Source organism: Malaclemys terrapin, chromosome 7, assembly GCF_027887155.1.
Source record: "Malaclemys terrapin pileata isolate rMalTer1 chromosome 7, rMalTer1.hap1, whole genome shotgun sequence".
NCBI lineage: Eukaryota > Metazoa > Chordata > Testudines > Emydidae > Malaclemys > Malaclemys terrapin.
In genome coordinates, this window is record NC_071511.1 from 25,816,791 (window position 1) to 25,832,295 (window position 15,505).

Below are 15,505 nucleotides of genomic sequence, written 5' to 3' on the forward strand. Positions count from 1 at the left end.
TGCCCTAAAACTCAGGGCATTATATATAGGGCAACTTTATTCCATTTCCTTTCACACTGCAAAGAGATAATATGATAGTGCAAGATGGCCTTTGAGGTGTCCCATAACATCTAAATATTAGCTGCAGATGGTGTTTTTAGAGAAGTGTGTGTGTGTGTGTGTGTATAAAATCTTAGTTGAATGTAGAAACGCACAAAAATCCTACATTCTAGGTCAGGCATTTTCAGAGTTGGGGGCTTCACCCTACAGCCCAAATAAAATGATAAAAACTCCTGTCACTTTTATGTACAATAAGAAAATGCAAAGAGCTGTATTAGGCTTTAGCTGGACCTGATTTGTGATATCTTTCTCATGCATCCATCAGGGCTGCAGGGATAAAGCAGGGTTTCCCCTTCAGTGAGACCACCATGACAAGTGAGAAAAGGCATTCGCATGGCACTGTTGTAGCTGGTGTCACAAGATATATACCTGCCAGATGTGCTAAAGATTCATATGTCCCTTCATGCTTCAACCACCATTCCAAAGGACATGCGTCCATGCTGATGACAGTTTCTGCTCGATAGCCATCCAAAGCAGTGTGGATCGACGCATGTTCATTTTCATCATCTGAATCAGATGCCACCAGCAGAAGGTTGATTTTCTTTTTTGGTGGTTTGGGTTCTGAATTTCCGCATCAGAGTGTAGCTCTTTTAAAACTTCTGAAATCGTGTGCCACACTTCTTCTTCTCTCAGATTTTGGAAAGCACTTCTGATTCTTAAACCTTGGGTCTAGTGCTGTAGCTATTTTTAGAAATCTCACAATGGTACCTTCTTTGTTTTTTGTCAAATCTGCAGTGAAAGTGTTCTTAAAATGAACAACTTGTGCTGGATCATCATCTGAGACTGCTAAACATGAAATATATGGCAGAATGTGGGTAAAACAGAGCAGGAGGCATACAATTCTCCCCCAAGGTGTTCAGTCATAAATTTAATTAATGCATTATTTTTTTAAATGAGCATCATCAGCATGGAAGCATGTCCTCTGGAATGGTGGCCAAAGCGTGAAGGAGCAAACAAATGTTTAGCGTATCTGGCACCTAAATACCTTGCAATGCCGGCTACAAAAGTGCCATGTGATAGGATTGCCAGGTATCTGGTTTTTGACCAGAACTCCCAGTCGAAAAGGGAACCTGGCAGCTCTGGTCAGCACTGCTGACTGAGCCGTTAAAAGTCTGGGTGGCGGCGCAGCAGGGCTCAGGCAGACTTCTTGACTGCCGTGGCTCCATGTAGCTCCCAGAAGCAATGGCATGCCCCCTTTCCGGCTTCTACACATAGGGGCAGCTGGGGGGCTCTGCACTCTGCCCCCGCCCCAAGCACCAGCTCTGCAGCTCCCATTGGCCGGGAACCATGACCAATGGGAGCTATGGGGGTAGTGCCTGCAGATGGGACAGCGCGCAGAGCTGCCTGGCCTCGTCTCCATGTAGGAGCCGGGGGAGGTGGGGCATGCCACTGCTTCCAGGAGCTGCTTGAGGTAAGTGCCACCCAGAGCCAGCATCACTGACCCCCTCTCGCGCCCAACCCCCCTGCCCTAGCCCTGATCCTCCTACCGCCCTCTGAAGCCCTTGGTCCTAGCCCGGAGCACCCTCCTACACCCCAAATCCCTCATCCCCGGCCCCACACCTGGAGTCCACCCCCTCTACCCCACACCCTAACCCCTTCCCCCAGCCCGGAGCCCCCGCCCGCACCCTGAACCCCTCATTTCTGCCCACCAGAACCCACATCCCCAGCCCAGAGCCCACCCACACCCCAACCCCCTACCTCAGCCCGGAGCCCTGTCCTGCACCCTGAACTCTTCAGTTCTGGCCCCACCCCAGAGCACGCACCCCCAGCCAGAGCCCTCACCACCTACTGCATCCCAACCCCCTGAGCCAGCCTGGTGAAAATGAGCGAGTGAGGGTGGGGAGAGCGAGCGACACTGGGAGGGGGGATGGAGTGAGTGGGGGGGCGGGACCTCAGAGAAGGGGTGGGGCAGTTGCAGGGCAAGGGTGTTCGGTTTTGTGTGAGTAGAAAGTTGGCAACCCTACCATGTGAATGTCTGTTCTCACTTTCAGGTGACATTCTAAATAAGAAGTGGCCGGCATTTTCTCCTGTAAATGTAAACAAATTTGTTTGTCTTATTGCTTGGTTGACCAAGAAGTAGGACTGAGTGGACTTGTAGGCTCTAAAGTTTTACATTGTTTTGGTTTTGAGTGCAGTTATGTAACAAAAGAAATCTACATTTGTAAGTTACGCTTTAATGATAAAGAGATTGCACTACAGTGCTTGTATGAGGTGAATTGAAAAATACTATTTCTTTTATCATTTTTACAGTGCAAATATTTGTAATAAAAATAATATAAAGCGAGCACTGTGCACTTTGTATTCTGTATTGTAACTGAAATCAATATAATTGAAAATGTCGAAAAACATCCACAATATTTAATAATTTTCAACTGGTATTCTATTGTTTAACAGTGCGATTAAAACTGCAATTAATCATGATTAATTTTTTTGAATTTATCATGTGAGTTAACTGCGATTAATCAACAGCCTTACTTATCAGTGATTTTATATGAGAACTTGAGGAGCTTCAGAAAGTGCATTAGGATTAAAATATATGGTGCCATGTTTCCAAATGATCAGAATCTCACTGATATGCTTGCTGAGATTGAAAAGCTTTTGTTTTGGACCATATGACTATCTAAAAGTTTATATTTTTATGAAGTTTAGTACATTGTTTAGACAATTTCATGAACATAGGGGAATTATTAACTGCTGTGAAAACTGCAAATAACAATATAATCTGAAGTTATACCATAAACTATAACAAGTTGGGACAATTACTTGTGGCCAAATCTAGTCTTCATTTAGGCAAATCTCCTACTGACTCTGCCTTTAGTAAGGACTGCAAGGTTTGACTATCAGTGAATAGAAAACCACTTTATTCAGGCAGAGTACAGGAGGTACAAAATACTTAAGGACAATCTGCAGTGTAGAAATATAGAAACAAGTCGTCTTTATTCAATGATGGAATTACAACTTTTGGAACACTAATAAATTCATTTGTAATATATCCACTGGCTAGAGTTCATCATAGCTTTAGAGTGATATGTTTAAATTCTTATAAAGTTGTCAGTGCTATACTGTATAACACAATGAAATGATTTTTTTCTGTGGAAAGTACTTTATGTTGAATTCAGTTCTTTCTGTTAAATATTCTTTGCTTGCATTTGACCTTTCTTTATGTTGATTTTGCTTCATTTTTTCATTTACCATGCTGTTCAGTTTTTGGATGCCAGGAGAACAAAGGTTTGTCCTCTTTTTGCAGTCAATTTGTTTTGCAGAATTCAGTATTGCTTATCATTTGTTCTATTTTTGTTTGTTTGAGATGCAGTAATCCTGTTTAGTAAAGTTGTTCATTTATTTATTTTTTTGCAAATAAAGCTATTAATTTTTATTTATGGGGATGAATATGATTTGCATTATAGCATGAGCAGTACTACTGAAAAAAGTGGAAGGCAGAATTACTTCTAGTATATGAAACAACTTAGAAAACAAGGAATACTGCGTCTTCAAGTTTATAGGCACAAAGTGTACTAGTGGTTGTGTCACTTTGAGATTTTTGCAACAGTTCACTTTCTCTTCACTGCCTAGTTTTATTAAGCATTAATTTTACCTGTAACTGACACTATTTTGTGTTTGTGTTTCCATCCATGTTTTACATTTTTCCAGTAGCAGTTGAAAACCTTCATTACAAGTATTTTGTCACAGATGCATTTGACATTTTTATATGGTAGAATCATCACTGAGTCTATTAACTTTTATACCTTTACCTACCAGTAGATTAACAGAAGAAAAACTACATTTAGATCCTTCATTTACCTTTTTTTTTTTTTTTTATTATAGCATTTGCAACTGACCATCCAGGCACTTCAAGATGAGCTTCGGACTCAGAGAGACCTTAATCATCTTCTTCAACAAGAAAGCGGAAACCGAGGAACTGAGCATTTTACTATTGAGCTTACAGAGGAGAATTTTCGAAGACTTCAGGCAGAACATGATAGACAGGCTAAAGAGCTCTTTCTCTTGAGAAAAACTCTAGAAGAAATGGAGTTGAGAATTGAAACACAAAAGCAAACACTAAATGCCAGAGATGAATCAATAAAAAAGCTTCTAGAAATGTTGCAAAGTAAAGGTTTGCCATCCAAAGGAATGGAAGATGACAACGAAAGAGCTCGAAGGATGGCTGAGGCTGAATCTCAGGTTAATCATTTAGAAGTGATTTTAGACCAGAAGGAGAAGGAAAACATACATCTTAGAGAGGTAAGAAAAGCACCTTCATCTTAAATCTTTTCAGATAAAAGGACATTTTCCTAATTTTGAAAATATATTTTATACTACTTTGAAACTTGAAACTGGAATCTATTTTCTTTTTGACTTTTCTTAAAACAAAAAAGATATTGAAACATTTAATTTGAAATTCTTCCAATCCACAAACACATAAACACAAGGAATTACATGGACTCTGGAAACAGGTATAAGAAAATAAATTAGGTCACATTTTGGGTTTCCCACTTTGATAGTGTCCCTTTAACCACCAAGATACATTTCCTTTGAAAAATCAAACTTATGCAGCTATTGAGGAGAGAATGAATAGCTACTGATACTGAAAATTAAATAAGGAAGAGTTGACAAAAATGGAGTAAAGTGGTGCAAGCTTATTTTTTTTTTCTCTTTGACTGTCTTGTTCTTGGCATTAACACATGCAGGTTTCTGCTTCTGGTGTAAGACTGGGGGTTGAATCAGCCAAAGATCTGTGGCAGATCAAAGCATTGCATGTTGAACGTGAGGTGGTGGGAACTGGCTGGTACAGCAAATGTCTTAGAGTGGCAAAATGGTACATTTATCCAGAAAGGTTGGAACCACTCCTCTACTCCTTAATGAATTTACACATAATTTCTGATCAGAAGTACTTATTGTCCTTGTCATGGAATGATTGTTTATGTTTACAGTTTCTTCAGTACTGGGAGAGAACAGCAGGAAGAAATATTTTTAAAGCATTCCTTTACATTTTCTTTTTTCTTTCTAACTTCTACAGCCTAGCAGCTTTCCTGTCACAAGGAGATATGGGCAAATCAGTTTGTCTGTAAAAAGAAATGACTCTAGTCTTCACCAGCCCTGAAACCAAGCTGAACTCAATTCCGCAGTTCAAAAAAGTTTGTTATGACTCTGAAATTACTAGTTTTAGGTGAAATATTAAGGACATCCCTATTCTGGTGGTATTTGACCCATCTGAAGCCCAGAAGTACTGGAAATCTCACAAGACTTGTTCTTATATTTCTAGTCCATTTTTCTTTCTTTCTTTGCAACACCCTGCTTTTTCAGGGAAAAAAAGTAAAGTTTTGTTCTCTAGGCATTGTGGGTCATAAAGCCTGTACCCTGAAGACCTTTCTCAGTCAAAACTCCCACTAAAAAGAAAAGTTATCCATTAGTAGGGTCTGAAGTCAATGGGATATTAAAGGAATTGCACCTGCTTGCATCAGCACTGAATTTGGCTCTGTGATCGGCGTTGGCCCACCTACCCGCTAGGGGGCGGTGGGGAGCTATGAGGTCACTGGCCGGCCTGCGTCACGCCTCCGTCAGCGGGGAATTAGCGGCGGGGCGGCCGCCAGCCAGAGTCTGTAGCGCGCCCCTCAGGCAGGGGAGCGCCGGCAAAGGTCAGTAGCGCGCCCCTCAGGCAGGGGAGCGCCGGCAAAGGTCAGTAGCGCGCCCCTCGGGCAGGGGAGCGCCGGCAAAGGTCAGTAGCGCGCCCCTCGGGCAGGGGAGCGCCGGCAAAGGTCAGTAGCGCGCCCCTCGGGCAGGGGAGCGCCGGCAAAGGTCAGTAGCGCGCCCCTCGGGCAGGGGAGCGCCGGCAAAGGTCAGTAGCGCGCCCCTCGGGCAGGGGAGCGCCGGCAAAGGTCAGTAGCGCGCCCCTCGGGCAGGGGAGCGCCGGCAAAGGTCAGTAGCGCGCCCCTCGGGCAGGGGAGCGCCGGCAAAGGTCAGTAGCGTGGCTCTGCCGGGTAGGGGAGCGCAGGCCCACCCTACACCACTGCGCTCCAGCCCAGGGCCCTGACAGTGGCAGAACGGGGGTCCCACCACTGGGTCAGCGGGGTCAGCCCGCTATATAGACTCACCACTGTGCAGCTCTGTCCCTGGGCTACTTCCTACCCGATTGCTCGCCCGAATCCCTCTGGCCCCGTGAGTGCGTCGGGGTAGTCCGCTGCTGGCAGCTCCGGCTCCCCCTCAGGCTCAGGCTCCTCCAGGTACTCGGCTGCTGGCAGCTCCCGCTCCGACTCCTCCAGTTCCTCTGGGTACTCGGCAGCGGGCAGTCCTGGCAGCCCCAGTCCGTCCTCCAGGTGAGGTTTCCATGGGTCCAGGGCCTCCCCTGGTGTGGCAGCAGGCTCTGAAGGGAGCAGCCCACAGTCTGTGTCTGCCTCCCTCCCTGGTGCTGCCCTAACTGAGCTAAGGGCCCCGCCCTTTATACTTCCTGTTCCACCCCTCCCCTTCCGGGTGGTGGAGCAAGCTTGGGCTGGCCCCGCCCACTCAGGCTGAGGGAAAGGCCCTTTACCCTCAGGTTCGGAGGGCAGCCACCCTGGCCCCCTACAGGCTCATAGTCTGCTAGAGTGAAGCTTCTGTGTTGCACTCTCTAGGCTATTAATCTAGCTTCCTGGTTTTGATCTGCTCTTGTCAGAATGACCTGTGCTGTTTATTTTAGGGTTAAATTATTTATTCATTTTTCATTGGCACTGTTTGTATCATGGAGCTTAGTATCAGTGTTGTTTAGGTCTGTGAGTAAAGCTATATAGGAATGGAATGTGTTTTACTTTCAAGTTTGATATACTGCTTTGTGATGAAGAAATTTAATTTTAAGATAAGGAAACGTGTAACTTGGGGTACTGAATGGGCAAATTCAGCCTCCACTTCTGCTTCCCCCCCCCCAACAAAATGGAGGTCCTCAGAAAGAATCCTGTCCATAAGTTAGGAACGGTTTTGGACCTTTATGGGACAGACTGCACACAATTAGTGAATCATACTCAATTTTGCCACCTGGGTCTTTCCCTTAACAAACATTAGCAAAGCAATGGTCCCAACATAGATGTATTGGACTCCACTCTGTGATGAAATATTCACCAAGAAGCTCCAACTCCATGAGGCTAGATTATCCACTATAGAAAAGAATATTAGAATGTCAGGTAGGTATTGGTTGCTCTCTGGTGTTATCTCTTGGGGCCCTCTTTTTTGTTCTGGTAACTGACTATGCCCCCTGTGCACTGGCAACACATCATGAAAGTTTCCAATCTTCAGTTCGTACTGCATTTCCTCTCTTTGTAGCTGTACATTTTGAGTCCTACGTAACTTGAGGACACCTGAATTCAGATTTTCTCTCCTGAGAATGTAGAAAAGCTGTGATCTAAAGGGATCAGGCTCCTGGACCTAATCTATGGGAGAGGTATGTGATAGGGTGTATCCCAGGCAGGGGACCTGAAACCATACCACACCAAACCTCAATGGCATTGATAGGAAGAAGGCCCACCAAGCCAACCAGGACCCAGACAACACTGGGGTTTTGAATATAAATTGTCAGCCTGGTTTTGAAGGCTATGCAGGAAGGCATTGCCAGCTGGGAGCAAATTACATGCAGTGGAGTCCATTTAAGATCAACACCTTAAAGAAATGATTACTTTCAGACAAGAGAAAGAGGATTGTACTGTCCAGAAGCAGAGAGCTCTTACTGACCCATTGGAGTTACTCTGTATTGTTTGTACTATGGGGTATTATGTTTATAAATTTACTTCTTGCAAAACTGCATGGAATGAAATACACACTTTTTGCCAAATTAGTTTCAATTTGGGCTATGCCAGAATCTGTTCAATAAAACCCCATCCAGACAGGGTGACATTAATCTCAAACCTGAATCTCTGTGAATCTTTGTATTGTTCTAGCTGTACTATATTTGATATTTTTTAAAAGATCTTTTAAAGGTACCTTGAAATATCTTATCTTCTCTCACATTTCTGCCAGAACAAGAAACCAATATTTTGTAAAAGAAATCTGTACATTTCTATATACCTCTTTATTGGCTGGTTTATAGTGATGTGTAAAATTCATTGTTTCAAAGTAAAGAATTTTTTATTCTCACTGCATCTCTTTTCTGATTTGGATGACACTGTTCTGATTTCTTTTTGTAAGAATGATTAATGGATTTTCAGGAAGCAGTAAGAGAGAGGTCCGTCTTGGTAAAATTAACAGCTTGGATTTAGTTTAGTATTGTTACCCATTTTGATCCAAGTGGTTTGCAAGTATTTGGGGTCATCTTAGTTGCTTGTGTTAGGATGAGAAATTGATGATGGAGACTTCCTTGATACAAAGACTGTGCACAAAGTCCTGTTTCCTTGAAGCCAGTAGGAATCAAACAGGAAACAATTTCCTTGCTCCATATTCCAAGCTGCTCTCCATATCAGAAGTGCTCTTTTTCTTAGCTTTTCCGCAGGTGGTAATTAGCTTTTCTGTAAGTACTTCTTTTGCTGCTTTCTCCATCTGCTTCTGAGATGTTTCTTGCTTCATTTGCTACACATATGGTTCCACCAAAATAATACACAGGCCTCTGCATTTGCATTCAGTGTCCAGTTAACCCCTCTGCCCACATAGCTTAGCTCCTGACTGACCTTGCATGTGGCTTCTCTTTTGGACAGTGGCTGTTACTGTTTCAGCTATCTTTCTCTACAAGGACACTGAACCGCTTCTTAAATTTATCCTGAATGAAGGGTGTGGCTACTATGCCCACCAGCATCAATGAAGATTCACACAACTCCTACCATAATAGTATTGTTACAGTATATTCATATTCTTTTGAGAAGTCAAAGTTATCACAAGCTCGTCTTAAAAAATGAGCCTTTGATTAAAAAATTAGTGAATGGACTGGTGAAATAAAATCCTTCCCTCATTCAAGATAATGAGGGGAGAGGGATAGCTCAGTGGTTTGAGCATTGGCCTGCTAAACCCGGGTTGTGAGTTCAGTCTTTGAGGGGGCCACTTAGGGATCTGGGGCAAAATCAGTACTTGGTCCTGCTAGTGAAGGCAGGGGGCTGGACTCAATGACCTTTCAAGGTCCCTTCCAGTTCTAGGAGATAGGATATCTCCATTTATTTATTTATTTATTTATGTCCAGGAACCATATAAAACCCTTTTCTGGATTGTTAGGCACATAGTTGCTCTGAGTGTCAGGCAGCAGAACCAATAATATTTTATTGTGGCTATCTGCATAAGACCTAGAGTCATGAGAGATGGGTTCTAGTTTTGGCTCTACCACTGACCTGCTGTGAGTCTGGGTAAGTCACTTAATATTCATGGAATACATGAAAACTGCAGCTTTTAGATCACCAGTAACAGGAGCCAAGGCCAAGTGGAGAAAGTCATTGTGGGCCATGTTAGGAAGGCGTTTCACCATCTGTAAAATGACGATATTTCCCTACATCCTAAGTCTGTTGTGAATCTTCTAGTATTCATGTTTCTCAAGTGCACTGAGAACCTATTTAAGAGTCTTTATTAATGCAAATGATAAGCTTCACTGAATTCTTGGTGCCAAGGTTTGAATCTTTCTCCCACTTTTTCTCCCACGTCCTTTAAGTCTCCTGTTTTTGTTTTTTATTGAAGATGAGCAATTTTATTTTCAATTGAAAAGCATAACAAAGAGAAGGCAAGAAGTGTTCCTCTTATGAGAAGTTGTTTAGCCATTTTAGTGCTCTTGCATTTTGCTGACACCATCATTAGCAGAGGCAATCTGAGGAGACTAGTGATAGGTCTTTATCCCTGAGTAAGCTAAAAGGTCAAACTCTTCCTTTAGAAAGGACAGGCTCAGAGATTAAGCAGCAATTAAAGTAATGATAGAAGCCTCCTATTTGTGTGCTCCTCTCCTCCTGTCATTGGTATTGTGAAAGTATATGTCCTATGCATTCCCTTCCTTCTATTTCAGTGACCTTTGTGGAGATGAGAGTGTGGGAGAGAGACATACAAACAGTTAGTCTGTCCAACAAGCAGGAATAACATTGACAAGTAAAAATTCTTCTTTTCCTATTGTTAATTGATTGGAGTCAGTCTTGTGAGATATTTAACTCTTGGTACTTCACAATCCTGGACCCATTTCACTCTCTCTGTTGTGTTTGCTGTTACAGTTGCACTAACTAGTATAGCAGCAAAGAGGTAACCTTGCAGTAATATCATAATGTTTACTCCAGTGATGCATTCCCTGGAGTGAGATCAGGAAAGCCTCAATGTTGGAATACATGAAAACTGCAACTTTTAGATCACAAGTAACAGGACTCAAGGCTAAATGGAGAGGGTCATTCTGGGTCATATTAGGTAGACTTACCTGTAGGAATGGAAGATTTGTAGAGAGGTAAGTAAAAGTGGAGTGAGGCCTATTGAGGTTTGTAGAAGAAGGTGAAAAAAGCTAGCTAGACTGAACTTGAAATCCTGCTATCCTATCACAGAAATGGAAAAATGTCAATGTAGTTAGCTTTATTTTTTAATAGTTGTATGTGTGTGATATGATTTTTTTAAAGAGGGGTTTCATTTATATTCCATCTTTTAAGAAACTTAAATATATTTAATATATTTCTTTCTGAGAAAGGAAAAAAATGGATTTATATACTCCTGGGGTGTCTGCATCTATAACATACATTGAATGAGATGCTATTTCACAGTCTAGTATCATTTTTTGAACAAAAATGATTTACATAAATAACCCAAAGCATTATATTGAATTTTGAATCCAGTTTTAAAGAGTAGCTTTTTGAAAGGACACAAAGTTATTTTCCATGATTTTTAGAACTTCTTTACTCATGATCATATTTCAACAGCTTAAAACTGAACTCTTGTCTGTAACTGTTTGCCTTAATTGTACACACACGTTCATTTTGTTAGGGTTTTTCAGTGTTAGGTGGATTGTACTGATATTTTTAAGAGGTGAGAGCACTGAAGCATTTGCTTGAAGAAGAAAATCACATACAGTATAATGAACTACAAGGTCCTTGCAAATATACACACATAAGAAAAAAGATCTTGTTAGTCATTGCTGTGTCCCTTTTAAATTAAGCATTTTAAATGTTTAAAATGTGTTTGAAGTCATATGAAGTCTTATTATGGTTTGGTTGGCATTCAGAATTAAATATTATGAAGATCACTAAACATACATTCCTATCACAAAATGTGATAGGCCTGCCTTATATTTTGTAAATTGGTTATCATGTATCTTTTCTAGGTTTTTAAATAAACATTTTTCTCCATAAGTTTGGGAGAACTTTAGGTAATACGGTGGTTTTATCATGTGGAAATCTAGCACAGATGTTTGGTATTACTTTTTTTATACATGATGACCACACATGATTTACCCTAAGTACCATTAAGTATTTTTTTATTATTGCTATTAAAAACTTGCCTTAGGCAAAGTCCCACTAAATTTCTAGTAAAGTCAAATGTTAAAATTCCAGTACGTATGATTATATATAACACGCAGCATCTCTTATATAATGTATAATTTCACTAAAACCGAATCTGACATCATATTTAGTTTTATACATGCAATTTAACCCTTATCTTGTATGTATTCTTAAAATAATGCTATAATATGTAGTTTATAGCTACAGTTTTTTATACTTTGTAGAAACTTTTTGATTATAATTTGTGTACTTCAAACTTCCAGGATTTCTTAAAAAAATTCTGCTTCTATCTTTGAACTCAGTTGGTCAAATAATGAAGGTTGATGATAGGACTTGAACTGCCAGCATGAATTAGTTATTGCATGTTTTATAAGTTATTAATGGAACAAAGTTCCTTCTTCCACTGTGAATAGAACAGATGCCTTGCAGACTTTCAATGTTTACTGTAAATACCTTGCATTGGAGCCAGTAGTAATTTACTAAGGAAATGCTTTATCAACACCAAACGTTTCTCCCCCCCAAAGTTAGTTATATAGATTAACAACCACTCTAGACTAAATCTCTTTATTAGGCTCATTAGTGCGTCTTTCCCTTTTATTTCTACTGACCAGGCTCAAAATACTAATCTAATCAGTTACTAGAAGAATGCCTATTTTAAAAAAGTTAAGTAAAAAATGTAAATTTGGCCTCCCTAAACCTTTTTTATATATGATTCTTAATACGTTGGTTATAAATACATCCTTATACAAAAGATCCTCATTAAAGCAATTATTTTATATCAAAATGTAAATAGTAATATGTACATTTTAAGGTGACCTCTTAGGTTTGGAAGAGGACTTTGCAATCATAGTAGCTGCTCCAGATATGAAAAAACAGGAACATGATTATGCCCTGGAGGACAGTAACTACTCTTACTGTCACCTATTCAGACATATTTTCATTTTGCACCATATTATTCTTGTGAGGGTGCTCAGTTACAACACATTGTACAGTGCATGTGAAGAATTAGAAGGGCTACAGACTAAAGATTCAGTTTCTTTAAAAGACAGAACCACTCTCAATGAAGATTTTACAACAAGTTTAGAAAATGTGTCAGTTTAAATCTGTCAGTTTAAAACTGGAGTGGATACTTCTGAGTAACAAGTGAAGAAGTAGTTTGCAGTGTTTCAGATTTGAAGAAATAATCATAAGTGGAGGTAACAAAGGTATTTCAGGAATCCAGACTTTATGGATAAGTCAGTTTTTATACCTTCCAATACATGGAGGTGATAAAGGCATCTTGACAGCGTTCCTGGAAGGTGCAGTTTTCAGAAGGTAATTTTCTAGGAACTATCTCGAATTGTAAAACTGTAACATCAGACCTAAGTATATAAATAATATCGTGGCAGGGCTGCATGTCCAATTCACACACATTTTTGAGGGTTGCAGGTTTGACATAAGCATCTAAGGAGACTAACAACTAAACGGAGAAGTCCTGACATTCCTTTTGTTTCTACCTATTTTCTCTTATTTCTTTCCATATCTTCCTTGTTTTTCTCTTCCTTTTCCTTCTCTGGTCACACTAGCCTGGATCCACAAAAAGGACTGAAGTGTTGTGATACTCATGGTCACAATGCTCGAGTCTTAATACCTAGAAAATCACAGGAACAACATGGTGATCCACAAAGTCTGAGTTAGACACCCAGGCTCTTATGCAGTCAGTGGGGAGAGATAGGCGCCTAAGAATGTGATCGATAAAGCCAGCATGCTAGGCAGAGAACTGCCTAAACTAGCCAATAGGGAGGTGCTGATGAGAGACATGTATGCTAATCTCCCACCTCTGACCTCAAAGTTCTCTGCCTAAGTCTGGGTTACAGGGAGGTGCTTGCATCTGGGCAGGAGTTTAGAATCCCAGAACTGAAGCCAGGGATTAGAGCCAGTTTCACGGTCAAGAGTCAAGCTGAGAATCGAGTCAGGAATCAGGCCCAGGGCCAATACCAGGTATCGGGTCTGTGTTGAGGTTCCAAGGGGCCAATCAGGTGTCGGAATCCAAGTCAGAGCCAAGATCAGTACTGGGAGTTCAGAAGCAGGACAGTTGTGGCAGCTAGCTAGGGATCTGCATTATTTCCTGGACACTTGTTGGTATGTCCTATGGCCTTATGCAGCGTCAGAGAGCTGTCAGGGAGCCAATCAAGGATTGCTAAGACTGCTGTCAATCAGATCACTCAAGGAGGACCTTCCTATGGCATTCAATCTGTCAGAATTGTAGGTTGCAGGGAGTGGCCAGGTTACAGCTGCCACCAGGGGATGTTGGTTGGCTGGTAGCCCTGCAGACCTTAGTTCAAGTCCTGCTGATCCTGATAGCATATGATTCAAGAGCCAGGGGAAAATATATATTCATCTGCCTAAGTTGTATGTTGGGTCCGATCAGAGGCTGCTTAACTCCACGTACAATGGGAGTGGGAGGCTGATGATGAACTGCTTTATAACTTTTAGCCTAGTGGTTAGGGTACTCACCCTCTGTTTCAAGTCACCTTCTTATCAAGCAGAGGGGGTTTTGAACGGGAATCTGCCACTTCTGAGGTGAGTGCTCTAACCATTGGGCTATAGAGTCACTCTTTCTCTGGCCAAATTAAATACTGAATTATTTAATGTGAAACAACATTCATAGGAAAAATTGAGGGAGATCGTCATTAGAATATTCCATACCCTAGGGTTAGGGCACTCATCTGAATGGGGTGACTTGAACGAGGGGCTCTCACATCCTGGTTGAGTATCCAAACCACTGGGCTAAAGGTTATGAGGGAAGCGGTCCTCCTCCTTCCCTTCCCCTCCCTGGATGTTTTATGTGGAGTTAGGTGGCCTCTGAGTGCTTATTGGATCAGGACATGCAGGCAATTTAGGTGGCCAAACATATACTGTGAATGTACCCAGTGGAAGGAAGGTTCTGAATTAAACAGCCTTTTTTGAAAAACTACTTTTAAAGTTAATAAATATACATGGGGCAGACAGTCCCATTTACACATTACAGGATCCTCATTCACAAGAACAGGGCAAACATAACGTAATTGTGATCAGTGGGATGGAGAAAGCAGTCCTTACGGTAGATGGACAAATGAAGGAATTTAAATACAGTGGTTAAATATTCATATTCACAGGTTTGAGACTGGTAACCAAAGCCAGAAAGGAGGGCCATAGAGCTGCTTTCACTAACAAAAAGTATTTTTTCATTACCCTTCCTGGCATAACTTTAGTTAATATCAAGAAGCGGGGGGTGGGAGGGGAAGGAGGAGAGACAATATATTATAGTTAGGAACAGATATCAAAATTAGTCAGTTTTGGTGTAACTGGTACATTTTCACACAGTGTATCGCAGCTGAATCTGATAATAAAAAAGACTGACGTGTGAATCCCTTTTCCTTCCTTCTGGCTATTGTTCTATTTTTAATTTTGTTGTTGGACTTTTTATTTTAGAATAGGTGAAAACAATTCTGTATAGTCATAAACATGTTAGCACAAGCGCTTAGCTGAATGGGGTGCTGGTAACAATAACATCAGTCTGCATTTAAATTTGGAAACCTTAAAGTCAATAAAATAGCAAACTTCTCCCAGTCTACAGATGAGTCTGAAGGAGGTCAATCATTGCTTAGTTTTTAAGATTCTGGTTGTCCTGGAATGGTGTCCAGATCATTTTATACTCCATGTTTTCTTTGAAGTTTAGTCACTTTTCCAGGACTGCTATGTCTTTCAGTTGTCTCATTTACTGTCCAATTTGCAGCCTTTTATTCCATGTATGTGCTTCATGATAGGTGCTTTTTGTAGGTATCTGTTCATCACTTCATAAACACAAGAGGTATCCTGTTTATATCTTTGGTCTTAGACAGCACAATAGCTGGGAAACTTGGGAAACTCAATATGGAAAAAGTGTAAGGTACTTATGTGGTAGCCATCACCGCAGCATCTGAGCACCTTACAATCTTTTATTAAGGGGGGACAGAGAGACTAAGCAACCTGCCCAAAGTCATACAGGA

At 41.2% G+C, this 15,505-nt stretch overlaps 1 protein-coding gene across 2 annotated transcripts in view; it reads left to right on the forward strand.

Annotated features, from left to right (window-relative positions):
• Positions 1 to 15,505, forward strand: part of ERC2 (ELKS/RAB6-interacting/CAST family member 2) — an 866,973-nt gene that overhangs the window by 153,485 nt on the left and 697,983 nt on the right. For both annotated transcript variants that reach the window (XR_008445768.1, XM_054035803.1), the window contains exon 3: positions 3,925 to 4,341. Coding sequence is in view for 1 of the 2 variants with exons in the window: in XM_054035803.1 (XP_053891778.1) it covers positions 3,925 to 4,341 (417 nt within the window). In the remaining variant the exon portion in view is untranslated. The remainder of the gene's footprint in view (positions 1 to 3,924; positions 4,342 to 15,505) is intronic.